The following is a 14,635-nucleotide window of genomic DNA, read 5'->3' on the forward strand; positions in this document are numbered from 1 at the left end:
GGAAGGGGCTCCGGGCGGCGCCGGCTAGCCGAGGCCTGGCCCGCCTTGCCCGCGCCGCCCGCCCGCCCGCCGGCGACCACCCGCCTCCCCGCGCGCTCCCCTCCCGGTCCCCCGGGTCCCCGCGCGCCCCGCGCGCCCGCGGCCCGGGAGACGGCGGCGGCGGCCCGGGAAGGACACGGAGCCGGACCCGCCGCGCGAGGCTGGGGCGGCGCGGGCTCCCGGCGGCCGCCCTGGGAATCAAACTCGCGCCCGCCCGACCCTCGCGGCGGCGCCTCGGCGAGCGGGCCTGGAAGGTGGGGCCGAGGCGCGCGCGGGCCGGGCGGCGCCGGCGGGGGTGAAGGGGGTCTTACCGAGCAGCCACGCGCGTCCGCTCCCCGCGGGCCGGTGGGGCCGGAGGGGCCGGGGGCTGGGGGCGGGGCGCGGCCCCGCGGCGGCGGCGGCGGGCCCGGCGCGGCGGCGCGGCCGGGGCGCGGGAGGCGGGGAAAGCGAGGCGCGGCCGGCTTCCTAGCGGCGGGCGGCGCGAAATGCAGCTGTCCCTGCGCGGCCGCCGCGAGGCCACAAGTGGGGCCGCGCGGGGAGGAGCGGGCCTGCGGGCGGGGCGCGGGCCGGGCCGCGGTCCCCAGACCCTCTCCGCAGCCGGCCCCTCGGATAGGGGAGGGAAGCGGGGTCGGGGGCCGCCAGCGACGCCAATCGCAGGGGCTGGGGGTGGGGGGTTGGAGGGTGGGGGCCGGGCAAAGACGAGGCGGATCCCCGGGGGACCGACCCCCGCGGCAGCCACGGGGACTCCCGGCTGGAGGGCCGGAGGACGCGATCGGGGACCGTCGGTACCCCGGGCCGCGCGGGGCGTCTTGCGCCTCCCTGCTCCAGGAGCGGCACCAGGAGGGCGCACCCAGGAGAAGGTGGGGCGGGAGACCCGAGACCTCAGCTGGGGGTGGGGGGACCTAAAAGCAGGGCTGCCCAGAGGGTGTGGCCGCGCCTCTGGGGCCTGGGACAGCTGAAGTGGAGAGGAGGGGGCCCCCGGGGTATTAGGGTTCAGGAGAGGAAACAAAAGGTTGAGATCAGAGGAGATCAAGAAATCAAAGTTATTACCCATTCACATCATTGGATACCACTTGCCATCTCCTCACCTCCTCCCCAGCATACCAGGTCACCTCAGGGGTGTCTGAACTTTGCAAAGATCTCCCAGGGAAGAACGGGAAATCAGCTTTGGCTCTTATTTTTCCGCGTGTTTTAGTTTCACATCCTAATTAGGGGATGGGGGTAGGGCCCATCAGGTGCCAAGCATCCTGCTGCAAAGAGGCGCTACCTAAGGAAGGGACCTGAAACCCATGAAGGGCAGTTCCAGTTCTGCCCCCGGGACAGCTTGCCAAGGACCCACAACCTCCTCCTGGACAACCTGCCTTAGAGACCCACTTGCCCGTCTGGGTACAGATCTTAGAGAACAGCACCCCCACTCCCACCAACCAGGGCTTGCACTCCCCCAGCCTGCTGAGACAGGGCTAGAAGACTGTGCTAGCCACAGAGACATCCGAAGGTAAAAACCACAAACCAGAGTGCACCAGACACCCATGTGTCTCCATCATTTGCTTGTCGAGGGTGTTTCTTCAGCAGGTTGGGAACCTAGAAGGGGGAGCAACCTTAGAACCGCACCTTCTGGGGAGGCCTGGGATTGACTAGCCTGTCTAGTTGAGCTCCAGGGCCAGGTTCCCAGACTCCTCTGAGGACCTCCTCTCTCCCACCCACCTCTCCCCAGGCCCCTTCACGCCATGGTATATTCAGTTTTGGGGGCCCTTCAAACTCCTAGAGGTGGCCCCTAGACCCCAGGTTAAAGATCCTTAATCTAGATGGACTGACCCATGCCTCCATGATGACTCCTGTCTCCTTTCCCAAATGCTCTCCACTAGATTATGTTACACTTGCCCAGAGTGCAGTTCATCTGCCACTTTTCTGCTTACTTGTGAGATCCTGCTGCAGTTCCTCTCCCTGTCGCCTTGGCATTTTGGAGCTGAGAAAATGCATCTGCAAATTTGAAGTTTTGGCTGTTAGGCAAGTGCTGACGGAATCTTTTCATATATTATTCATATAGTCATCAGATGAAACTGATCCCTGTGATGGTCGCTCCTCCTTGAAGAATGCTTCTTAGGCATTGGTAACATATGCTTCCTTTCGGGGCTGTCTTCCAGGAGGCTTTTTCTCAGACTGCTTCCCTGCCTCTCACCCGCACTGGGTAACCTCCCTTGCTCCCACCACTGCCTGTGAGCTGAATGTTTCCCAGGATCCCAGGCCAAACCACCCTCCTGGGCTCTAGCCCCACACACCCAGCTGCCTATGGAGGCTCCTCACCTGTGGGACCCTCGGACACCCCAAATGCAAGGAGGCAAGAGGCCCAGAGCATTTCCTTCCCATCCCCATTCCATCTGGCTTCACAGCGGGAAACCTCAGCGTCCGGTGTCCCTTGCCCTGTAATCTACTGGTTATCAAGTCCTGTTCCTTCCTCCTCACTCTCCTGTTGCTGTACTGTGTGCTCAGTCGCTTCAGTCGTGTCCGACTCTTTGCGATGCTATGGACTGTAGTCCACCAGACTCTGTCCATGGGATTCTCCAGGCAAGAATACCGGGGAGGGTTGCCATGCCCTCCTCCAGGGCATCTTCCCGACCCAGGGATTGAACCTGGGTCTCCTGCGTTGCAGGCGGAGTCTTTAACTCTGAGCCCCCAGGGAAGCTGCCTCCCTCTCCTACTCCCTTAGTTTCCCTGCTTGGCCCTGGTTCAGGCCCCTGCATCTCTGTGCATCACAGCACAGGAGAGATCCCTTGGCTTTCAAGCCCTTGCCCTGCTGCCTGCCTCAGGAAACCTACTGGTCCTTTCTCTCTCTCTCTCTATTTGCTTCATACCTACAAATGCTGCAGAATGTGCCCTGATAAGAAACCCTCACCCCAACCTGCCCTCAGGCCATTGCCCAATCCATTTCTCTCTTGCCCGTTTATCAGTAAACTTCCTCTGAGAGAAACCAACCTTGCATCCCCTCTCTGCTTCCTCAGTCCCTTTACAACCCTCAGAATCCAGCTTCATTCCCCATCATTCCAGAGTCACCTTTTTCCAGGAGGCACCAGCCAGCTTACAGTAATTTCAACCCATGGGCCTCCTCCCCACCCGTCTCTTGCTACTGAGGTGCTCTGACCACCTTCTTGAGGTGATTCTTACCCCAAGGCCTCCTTGGTTTTTCTACCAATTCATTCCATCATTTCTTCAGCTCTGCCTGCCCCAGGGACATTTCTAGGGCACAGTCCTCTCCACTTTTCCATAAATCCCGCCATGTCCAGGGTGCTCTCACAGACACCAAGCCCTGATCACCCCACCTGTTGCTGTGTGACTCTGGGTTGCTTATCTCCCTCTGTGCCTCAGTCTCCTGATGGGTATTTGGAGCTCACAACAGTGCCTACCTCAAAAGACTGTGGGGAGGATCATACAAATTCACACATGTGACGTGCCCAGAACAGTGCCTGGCACCTTAAATGTTCAGCGAGTGCTGGTGACATCCATAAGGAGTGTGTTGGACTTCACGGGCAGTCCAGTGGTTAAGACTGAGCTTCCACTGCAAGGGGGGCAGATTCCATCCCTGGTCAGGGAACTAAGATCCCACCTGCCCTGTGGCACGGCCCAAAAAATAAATCTAAAATTTTTTAAATTAAAATATAATGTTAGGAAAAAAAGAGTGTGTTGAATGTCCGTTCCTGGGTCTGCCACCTCTCATGAATTCCTGGTTGGACAGGCTGCCCCACGGCCACCTCCCCTTCAGCATGGCGGCTCTGGGATCCTTCATCTCTGCCTCTCCTGTGGCAGAGTCTCTACCCAGAAGAGCGCACCTCCCATTCATCCCAGTTACCACTTCACCCACCGCCTTCCTGCTCCCCCACCTTCACACCCCCAGGCGCCTCTGGCACTCCCCTTGAACCCTCTTGCCTTGCATAACAGGTTGCCCCCACGGACTCCTTCTGTCCAGCCTGCTGGCCTCTATAGAGCGCACAGTATTGTGGCTGAGCTCAATGAATGAGCTCCTGGGAGGTCAGTCGTGTCTTCTGTCTCAGTGCCCACACCTTCCAGCCCAAGGCCTCGCTGGTCCCATGAGTGTGTAAATATTTGCCAAAGGACTGACTTGGGTCAGGTCGTGAGACCTGCCTGGTGTGCCCTTAATAAAACCAGGTTTTCCCTTCGCTGGTAACTGTTTGTAAGGTCCCGGGCCCTACCTTCCTGTACGGAGACTGTCAGCTTCTCCTCTACAAGGTGATGGGGTGGAGATTGTTCTTGTTTAGTCCCTCAGTGATGTCCAACTCTTTTGTGACCCCATAGACTTCAGCCCGCCAGGCTCCTCTGTCCATGGGATTCTCCAGGCAAGGATACTGGAGTGGGTTGCCATGTCGTTCTCCAGGGGATCTTCCTGACCCAGGGATCAAACCCCCATGTCCTGCATTGGCGGGCAGGTTGTTTACTCAGCCACCAGGGAAGCCCCAGGGGTGGAGATTAGGTGTAGATAAATGGAATTCTGTGCAACCATTAAAATGATTTTTAGTCATTACACTATTAGATGTGGGGTTGGGAGGTGGAAGGGAGGTTCAAGAGGGAGGGACATATGCACACCTAGGCTGCTTCATGTTGATGTACGACAGAAACCAACACAATATTGTAAAGCGATTATCCTCTGATTAAAAATTTTTTTAAAGGAGAAAAAAGATTATTACATGTCTACGAAACTATTCAAAATATTATATGGGAAAGGTAGGCTACAAAACAGTATATTCGGAATCTGCGGTGGTTCAGTGGTTAAGACACCATGCTTCCACTGCAGGGGGTGCGGGTTCAATCCCTGGTCGGGGAAGTTCCACATGCCTTGTGGTGCAGCCAAAAAAGAAAAGAAAAGAAAAAAACAGTATATGCAACATGAGGCTATTTTTTGTTTGTTTGTTTTTTTCTTTTAGTTAGTTATAGGTCTAACTATATGACAACATGTTAACAATTATTGGATGAGGGTTTATAGATAACTTTTACTGCATTATGAATATTTCCCCAGATTTTCCAAACTTCCTACATTGAACATACATTCCTTTATTCATATATATATGTAGACTTCCAGATCATTATGTGTGGGGATTTCTCTGGTGATCCAGTGGTTAGGACTCTGTGCTTCCATTCCTGGGGGCATGGGTTTGATCCCTGGTGGACTCTAGCCAAGGAACTTAAATCCTACATGCCAAGAGGTGCAGACCCTCCCCTGCAAATCATTACGTATGACTGGAAAGAGGAAAGTGAATATAAGTATCTTTCCTTCATAATTTTGTCTAACTTAGGCTATTTCAATCCAGTTCCATGAGCATTTTTGTTGACTTCCCATATGCCCATACTGAGATCCCAAAGATGAACAATATGTAGCCCCTTTTCACTCCCTCAAATCAAAGGGCAAGGTGGATTTGAAGCAGCTAGCAAAATAATACAAGGCAGAGTGTGACACTAAAATTAAGGTGTAAGTAGAGGACTCTGAGGCTACCCTGGAAGCAAATGGTTAATTCTCATGGAGGACCCATCAGAAGGCCGCTTTGAAGAGCTGGCTTTCGTGCTGTGCCTTGGAGATGAAAAAGGTTTTAACTGAGGATAAGGGTGTTCCCCATCCGAGTGGCAGAGCATAAGAAGAGGCACAGAGGTGAGGACATTGAAGCATATTTGAATGTGGGTGAATGTCCACGATGGCCAGAGTGTGGGGTAGGTGATGGATCATGTAGCCAGGTGAAGCTGGAAAGGTGAGGACAGTGTGCAGTGGAAGGCCTGGCACACCACACCAAGGAATCGACAGAGAAGGCACAAGCTTGAATCTAAAAATAGAATATTAACATTCATTTTTATTTTCTTGACAATTCCAAGACTTGAGACGGTGAGGTCCACCCGTCCTGCACCAGACCAGCTGCTGGGAAAAGCCAGCTTGGAGTTAAGCATTTGCTACAAAACATTCACAGAGGTTAGAGGTTCAATCCCAGCTTGAAGTAGCAGATTGCTTCTTCCTCCTGATCTCCCTCTAAACCCTTAAGTACAGTGTAGCAGCTAAGTGCCCAGACCTTCGTGCCAGTCAGACCAGGGTACTAATAAATTCCTGCTGTATCTGTTTACAAGCTGGGTGACCTTGGGTGAATTACTTAACCTCTCTGAGTCCCTCATCTCTAAAATATCACCTTTCTCCTCACTAGATAAAAAATAATAATAATAAATTTTCTTGAACATTTACAATGTCTGGTCCTGTTTTAAGTACTTTTGCACACTTTAGCTCATTTAGTCTTCAGAAAAACCCCAAGGGGCGGGTGTTATTACCATATCTATTTTACAGATGTGGAAACTGAGACATAGGGAGCTCAGAAGTGTTCCCAGGATCCAACAATAAGTAGAGCAACAATCATCCAAGACATGGCCCCAGCCTGTGTCTCTGGAGCCCATGCACTTCACTGTACTCCTGGAGATAATTACAAAAACTAGGGGCTTTCCTGGTGGTCCAGTGGTTAGGAATCTGCCTTCCAACGCTCGAGACCCTGTTTATACTCTAGGAAACTGAGACGCAAAGAGATTAAGTAACTTGCCCAAGTTTCTTCACAGAGCCAGGAGAGGAGCTCAGGTGGTCTGGCTGCAAAGTCTATTCCTTATCACTCAGATACACTTCATGAATGATGACAATTTAACTTATTGTCATGCTTTTCATTCCAAGGGGGCTTCCCTGGTAGCTCAGCTGGTAAAGAATCTGCCTGCACTGCAGAAGACCTGGGTTCGATTCCTGGGTGGGAAGATCCCCTGTAGAAGGTAAAAGCTACCCACTCCAGTTTTCTGGCCTGGAGAATTTCGTGGGCTGTGTAGTCCACAGGGTCGCAAAGAGTTGGACACAACTGGGTGACTTTCACTTTCATTCCAAGGAGGCCTGCCTGTGATCAATTTCACCCTGATGTTCAGATCTGATTCTCTCCAGGGATGGAGATCCATGGAGGATGTTGGGGATGGGGCAGGATGCATATGCCTGGGGGCCTTGGGCAGCAGAGCAACAGGCGGAGGAGCCTTTGGGCCTTGCTGTCCTGGGGAGGGCTCCTTTGTGCTTTGGGGAAGGGACCCTTTGGAGCACCAGTAAATGGCCAGGAAAAGGAAGGAGAGGAAGCAGACACTACCTCTAGCCCCTGTGCCGGGCTCTGGGCACTAGGGGAAATGGCAAAAATGTCTTCTTCACTGGAAGAGACTCCCTGGATAGAGCTGTACATACCACAGCTAGTTCCAGGGTGGTGAGTGGAGGACCCTAAGGGGCTGAGTGATTTCTTTGAAGGAGATTTCACTCACCAGGTGTCTCTTTAAAAAGAAAGACAGAAACCCCTCCCTCAAGCAGGGCTGAGCCCCTGGGGGCACGAGGACCTATGGCAAGATGGGGTCCTAGGGTCCAGACCTTCAGCTCAGGTCCCACACTTGAGGCTGTAAGGCCGGCTCCCCTTGGGGCTCAGTTCAGCTCCATTCCCCAGGGAAATGTCACATGGTGGTGGCTGGTCCGAGCTGGCGAGAGGGGCACAGCTGCAGGACCCTGCACACACTGCAGGACCACTTCACCAGAAAGCAGAACTGAGAGTTCAAGGAGCAGCAGGATGCACTAATTTGTTTACTTATGCAGTCATGGATCCTTTCTTTTTTCAAGAGCCTACAGATATGTATATATATGGGCTTCCTGTGGGGTGCTGGTGGTGAAGAACCCAGCTGCCAATGCAGGAGACATAAGAGATGCGGGTTCAGTCCCTGGTTTGGGAAGATCCCCCTGGAGGAGGGCATGGCAACCCACTCCAGTATTCTTGCCTGGAGAATCCCATGGACAGAGGAGCCTGGCGGGCTACAGTCCACAGGGTCATAAAGAATCGGACACAACTGAAGTGACTTAGCATGCAGGCACATGTACATGTATAAATATATACATATATTTATACATTATATGTATATGTACTTTGGGCCCCACTGCATGGCTTGTGGGATCTTAGTTTCTCGACCAGGAATTGAATCCCAGCCACAGCAGTGAACGTGCTGAGTCCTAACCACTGGACTGCCAGGGAATTCCCAACAGCTTATAATTTATTATTATTGTTCCTAATATTTATTTTGATGCATAGATTGCTCTGAATTTGGCCATTTGCTGACTCCTGTGTTCTTTTTAAAAAAATATTTGAAAGTGAAAGTCGCTCACTTCACGTCTGACTCTTTGTGACCCCGTGGACTATAGTCCATGAAATTCTCCAGGCCAGAATCAGTTCAGTTCAGTTCAGTCTCTCAGTCGTGTCCAACTCTTCTCGACCCCATGAATCAAAGCACTCCAGGCCTCCCTGTCCATCACCAACTCCCGGAGTTCACCCAGACTCATGTCCATCGAGTTGGTGATGCCATCCAGCCATTTCATCCCCTGTCGTCCCCTTCTCCTCCTGCCCCCAGTCCCTCCCAGCATCAGGGTCTTTTCCAATGAGTCAACTCTCCACATGAGGTGGCCAGAGTATTGGAGTTTTAGCTTTAGCATCAGTCCTTCCAATGAACACCCAGGACTGATCTCCTTTAGAATGGACTGGTTGGATCTCCTTGCAGTCCAGAATAGTGGGTAACCTATCCCTTCTCCAGGGGATCTTCCCAACCCAGAATGCAGGGTCTGCATTGCAGGGAGATTCTTTACCAACTGAGCTTTGAGGGAACCCCCCCTCCCCCCAAAAATATCTATTAACTTATATATTTGAATATACTAGGTTTTAGTTGTGGCAGGTGGGATCTTCAATCTTAGTTTTGACATGTGGGATCTAGTTCCCTAACCAGGGGTCTAACCTGGGCCCCCTGCATTGGGAACATGGAGTCTTAGCCACTGGACCACCAGGCAAGTCTTTCCTGTGTTCTTCTGATACATCCCATCTTCTTTGATACATTCCCATCCTGACTTTCTTGCACAGAGATGTTTTCACCATCACTGTAAAGACTACATTAGACCATCCATCAGTGCTAAATCTAGGGGGACGTGTTGATGAGGAGGAGGATATTCGAATGGTCTTAAAGTGCTTCTCCACAGACTTCTTATTAGTTGCGAGGGGGAAAACAATAATTATACAATGGGGAAACTAGGCAACGCCTTGACTGAGTGGTCATCATCTTGGAAGGACAGAGGCTGTCATGTGCCTGCAGATATGATATCCCAAGGAGACGTTGCCTCGGCAGGATTCCAGCTGAGAATGCATAATATCAATGTAATCATGGGGGACATCAGACAAACACAAAATGAAGAATGTTCTATTTTTTTTTTTAAAGCAGGGGTCTGTAATTAAAAAAAAAAAGTCCAGCTATATAAATGGCCTAGGTTTAAGGAGATTAAAAAGACAGAGCAACTAAATGCAACACCTGACCCTAAACTAGACCTCGTCCTAGGAGTGAAGATGCTGTCAAGGACATAATCAGATCATGACTGAAATATGGATTGTAGATTAAATAAGTGTATTATATAAGTGTAAATGTATAAAATTTCAGAGAAGTACTTGGGGGAAGGTTCATGATGTATAAAACCATGGAATGGTTCAGAAAAAAAAAATGTAGAGAGATAGAGCACACATGTGAATAAGTAAGGGATAAAGTGTTAGCAATAGGTGAATCTGGTTAAAGAGTATAAGGTGTCTCTTGTACTATTTTCACCTTTGCAACTTTTGTAAGTTTGGAATTATTTCCAAATAAAAGTTTTTCAAAGCTGTTTCAGGTTTACTTTGTGGCTTTTGCTGCCCAAGCCCTGCAATCAACTTTTTTTCCAGTAGAGCCTGGGGATCAAGAATATTTAAGCACATTAAAAAAAAAAAAAAGTAACCCATATATTGGGAGAAAATATTTGCAAATAATAGGACTGATAAGGGATTAGCCTTCAAAATTTATAGTTTATGACACTTAACAGCATCAAAACAAACAGCCCACTCAAAAAATGGGCAGAAGACCTGAATAGACATTTCTCCACATGGCTGCACATGAAAAGATGTTCAACATCGCTAGTTATTAGAGAAATGCAAATGAAAACTACAATGAGATATCATCTCACACTGGTCAGAATGGCCATCGCCAAAAAGTTCACAAACATCAAGTTCTGGAGAGGATGTGGAGAGAAGGGAACCTTCTTGCACTGTTGGTGGGAATGTAAATTGGTACAGCAACTATAGAGGTTCCTTAGAAAACTAAAAATAGAGCTGTCATATGACTCTGCAGTCCCACTCCTGGGCATATATCTGGAGGAAAAAACAGAAAGGATGCAAGCACTCCAGTGTTCATTGCAGTACTGTTTACAACAGCCAAAACATGAAAGCTACCTAAATGTCCATCAACAGAGGGATGAATAAAGAGGATGTGGTACATACATACAATGGAATATTACCCAGCCATTAAAAGAATGAAATAATACCATTTGCAGCAACACGGTTGTACTTAGAGACTGTCATACTGAGTGAAGTAAGTCAATCAGAGGAGAAATATTGTATGACATCCTTTATATGTGGAATCTAAAAAGAAATTACGCAAATGAACTTACAAAACAGAGAAAAGGACACAGACTTAGAATAGGAATTTATGGCTGCGGGAGGGGAGGAATAGTTAGGGAGTTTGGGAAGGTCATGTACACTTATGTATTCAAAATAAATAACCAATAAGGACCTATTGTATAGCACATGGAACTCTACTCAATGTTTTGTGCCCATCTGGGTGGGAAGGATGTTTGGGGAATATGTATAGCTGAGTCCCTTTGCTTTTCACCGGAAACCATCAAGACATTGTGACAGGGCTATGTGTGCCTGCGAGCTGCATCGTTTCAGTCGTGCCCTACTGCGTCTTTAAGTCGTGCTGCAACTCTTAAGGACTGTAGTCCACCAGTCTCCTCAGACCATGCGATTCTTCAGGCAAGAATACTGGAGTGGGTTGCCATGCCCTACTCCAAGGGATCTTCCCAATCCAGAGATCCAACCCGCATCTCCTGGGTCATCCTGCCTTGCAGGCTGTTTCTTCACCGCTGAACCACCGGGAAAGCCCGTTAATCGGCTATACTCAAATACAAAATAAAAAGTTGAAAAAAAAACCAACAAGAGCAACAAAAATAAATGAGAAGGAAAAGCACCCCTACCATGTGGAACAGCACGACAGAAGGCAGGGAAATGTGAAGTGTAAGTGTAGATGATAGAAAGGGGAAATGCGTCTTCTGAAAAGCTAACCCAACAAACGGCCCCCAGGTAAGCCATAGCCTCCCCCGGGGGAGACAAACCGCAGCCCCCAGCATCTTCCCGCAAGCCTCTCCCCACTCACCCTCACGTGTGTGATTTAGAAATAGGATACAGCAAGCTGACAGATTCGGCCATCCTTCAAGGGGCCAACGTTATATTCGGAGGCACATTAGATAACTTGATTTTATCTGTTTACATACAAGGTGGTACAACTTTTGTGCAGAGTGCAGAAAGCGAAGCAGCGTAGGAAACTTCCAGCCCGAGTGGAGCAGCGCTCCCTGTGAATGAGCACCCTCCCCCGACCAACCAGAATACAGGCGACATCAGCCAATCCCGACTCGGCAGTGCCCTGGTCGGGGCGGGGCTGACACGCCCAGAGTTGTTTGTTTGCCTCGGCTCCCCACCCGTCCGGCTCTAACCCTAGTCTACCCCAGGGAGGAAATCGCGGAGACGAGGCCGGCAAAGTAGATTTGGCCAAACTGTGGAGGGCATCGGACTTTGGGCACTGCAGTAGGTGGACAGACCCAGCCCTGCAAAAGCCACATTTTCCGCGCGCTCTGCAGGACGCCTCTCAGAGCGCTGAGTCCAGGCTACCTTCAGGAGAGCAGGTGGAGCCGATGAGGGCAGGTTCGGGGGCGAGCGAGCAGGTCTGCGAAGGATGTCAGGTTTCTCCCCCACATCCTGCCTGGGTAGGTGGTGGCCCTCCCTTTCCTCTTGGGAAGGAAGGAGGTCAGGCCCGTGCCAGGCTCGCAGCAAGCTATAAGAAGAACAAACTCTTTGTTACGATGGTTCGGTTGCCTAGGGAAACTGTACAGCCGGTTTCTTTGGATATGGTGAATGCTGGTAAATGCAGTGAGAAGGAACGACTTCTCTGAAGCACGATGCACCATCCCAGAGAGGCACACATGCTGACATTTTTCCAGGTCTCCCAGCCTGGTTATTTCCTCGGTGTAACTGGAGCCCTCCCTGCCACATATTCGGCAGGCTTCAGTTAGAAGCGGTTTAGATGTGTCTCCCATCTAACTTTCTCATTCCCTGAGATGAGACTCCAGTTCCCATGCTGGATGCCAACCCTCAAAATCTCAGCGTCTGAAATGGGGAAGTCATGCAGGAAGGCAGTCGGCTCCTTTGCTCTTTGGGTGAACGCAGTTGGTGCCTCTGAGTGAACTGATGGTGCTGTTACTACATAGGATATAGGACGCCCAGGTGCAGGTGGGGGATATTGAATTTGAGGCTCTTTCTTCTCTATCAGGAGAAGGCGATGGCAACCCACTCCAGTACTCTTGCCTGGAAAATCCCATGGATGGAGGAGCCTGGTAGGCTGCAGTCCATGGGGTCACCAAGAGTCAGACATGACTGAGCGACTTCCCTTTCACTTTTCAGTTTCATGCATTGGAGAAGGAAATGGCAACCCACTCCAGTGTTCTTGCCTGGAGAATCCCAGGGATGGGGGAGCCTGGTGGGCTGCCGTCTATGGGGTCACACAGAGTCGGACAGGACTGAAGTGACTTAGCAGCAGCAGCAGCAGCCTCTCTATCAGGCTTTATACAAAGCACTTTACACGAATTAGATCTTCAAAATCTTTACCATATTGCAACTGTTATCCTCTTTGCTTCACAGCTGAGAAAACTGGGGCCACAGAGGTTACATCTCTTGCCCAAGGTCACACATTTCCAACTGGCATAGCCCAGATTTACACCCCAGGCCTGCCAGATTCAAAGCCCCTGCTCTCAACTGCAACCCTGAATTACAGCACCTCCCAAGCTGTCGCTTATGACAGGCCTCGCCCTGCTCTGAATCTTCAGGGGGCTCTCTCACCTGTGGCTGCTGTTTCCGGGCTTGGTGTTCACAGCGCCTTGTTGTTTCAGGCTTCCTAAACACTGGGACCCACTGATACACAAGGGCAAGTCGGCAGCAGGGTGCCATGGTCCCACAGATTTGGAACCAGAGGTTTAGGGGGTATGGCAAAATTTCTGGAATATATAGTCCGACTTTAGAACTAGCCTCCCTTCTGTGGAGCTCTGGACTACCTCCACTTTATTTGGATATCTCCCAACTCCTCCTGTTATACCAAGGAGGAATGAACCAAGTGTCTAAATAAAAGTTACAGGGAAGGTTTCGCGGGGAGAAACATTAGATTTGCAGAATATCCAGGGGTTCATGACAGAGCACATGCGTTGGCGGGCTGCTTGTGGGAGGACATTCTAGGCCTAAGGGACAGAATATACAAAGATTCTCCTCCTTCCTCTTTCCACAGCGCCACCCTCTCCCCGGTTTTCTTCCTCAGACCTCCTTGACAGCCACAAAGTTTCTGGTGTTGACACACTGGCAGGACTTCCCTTGCATGGGGCAGGCCACCCTGGAGTCAAGGCCTGCGCTTCTGAGATGAAGCTCTGGGATTCCAGGAAGGGGGCTCCCTACCTCCTCAGCTGGAAGTGGCTCCTGAGTGCCCACCACAGGAGGAATTCCCTACAAATCATCTGAATCTTGCCTCTTTCTTCAGCTACTGATTTTGTCCTTTTTCTGACCAAGAAGAGCATGTCTTCTTTTCTGCCCCTTGACTGGAGCTGAGATCGGCACAGCGGGTTTGGCCTCACAGCCTGTCTCAGGCCCTCTGAGGAATCACGTCCAGCCCAAGGCAGACGCATGGAGAGGGAAGGGCGGGGTGGGGGTGGGGGGGCACACCACAGGAAGCACAGGGCATTTTCTCCAAACTCTCTCTCTCTCCCTTCCCTGGGCCTCATTCTAACCTCCAAGTTCCCAGTTTCCCTTCTCTCCCTCACCTCATAAGCAAAGCTGATTTCCCTCTGGCTCTGTTCCCACCACTAACAAAGCTAGGAATTTCTTGGCTCGGGAGCAAAGGCCTTGAGGATCCAGGCTCTTTGGAGCCTGATCTCTAGTGGATCTAGGCTGACTCTATAAGAACTGTGGTGGCTTTGGTGGCCCACAAGGTTGACCAACATTTAGCTTCCCATTCGTCTCCGGGGCTGGCTCCCCTCTGCACAAGCAGTCTCTGGAACTGGCACGTCTGCTCCCAGCCTGGGACCCAGGCAATGACTGCCAGAGCCGCTGCACAGTCACCAGAAGGACATGTTCTTTCCCTTCCCCTTGGTCTTCTCATCCTCTCCAGCGGCTGTGCCAAGTCACTCCCTGGCAGAAGAGAATGGTGTCCTCAAATGTCTATCACTAGCCTACTAATTCTTACCCAGGCTCTTTACAGATGCACTGAGGGGAAAAATGACATTCAGGTGGAAGGGCTGACACAGCCAAATGCAGGTGGACCTCACTTTGAGAAAATTCCATAAACAATGTAAACTTAGAGACACTCCACACAATTCTTCCTGCACGGTGGGCAGAAAGGATTCACTCCA

General features: G+C 51.1%; 1 protein-coding gene across 4 annotated transcripts in view; it reads right to left on the reverse strand.

The window, feature by feature from the left end:
- Nucleotides 1–2,477, reverse strand: part of CUEDC1 (CUE domain containing 1) — a 90,882-nt gene extending 88,405 nt beyond the window's left edge. For 3 of the 4 annotated variants that reach the window (XM_024980278.2, XM_024980277.2, XM_059878143.1), the window contains exon 1: nucleotides 351–478. Coding sequence is in view for 1 of the 4 variants with exons in the window: in XM_059878142.1 (XP_059734125.1) it covers nucleotides 351–1,093 (743 nt within the window). In the remaining 3 variants the exon portion in view is untranslated. Of the gene's footprint in view, nucleotides 1–350 lie in introns of all 4 variants that reach the window. The other variant, XM_059878142.1, reaches the window with a different exon arrangement.
- Nucleotides 2,478–14,635: the final 12,158 nt, after the last annotated feature.

This window comes from Bos taurus, chromosome 19, assembly GCF_002263795.3.
Source record: "Bos taurus isolate L1 Dominette 01449 registration number 42190680 breed Hereford chromosome 19, ARS-UCD2.0, whole genome shotgun sequence".
Classification (NCBI taxonomy): Eukaryota; Metazoa; Chordata; class Mammalia; order Artiodactyla; family Bovidae; genus Bos; species Bos taurus.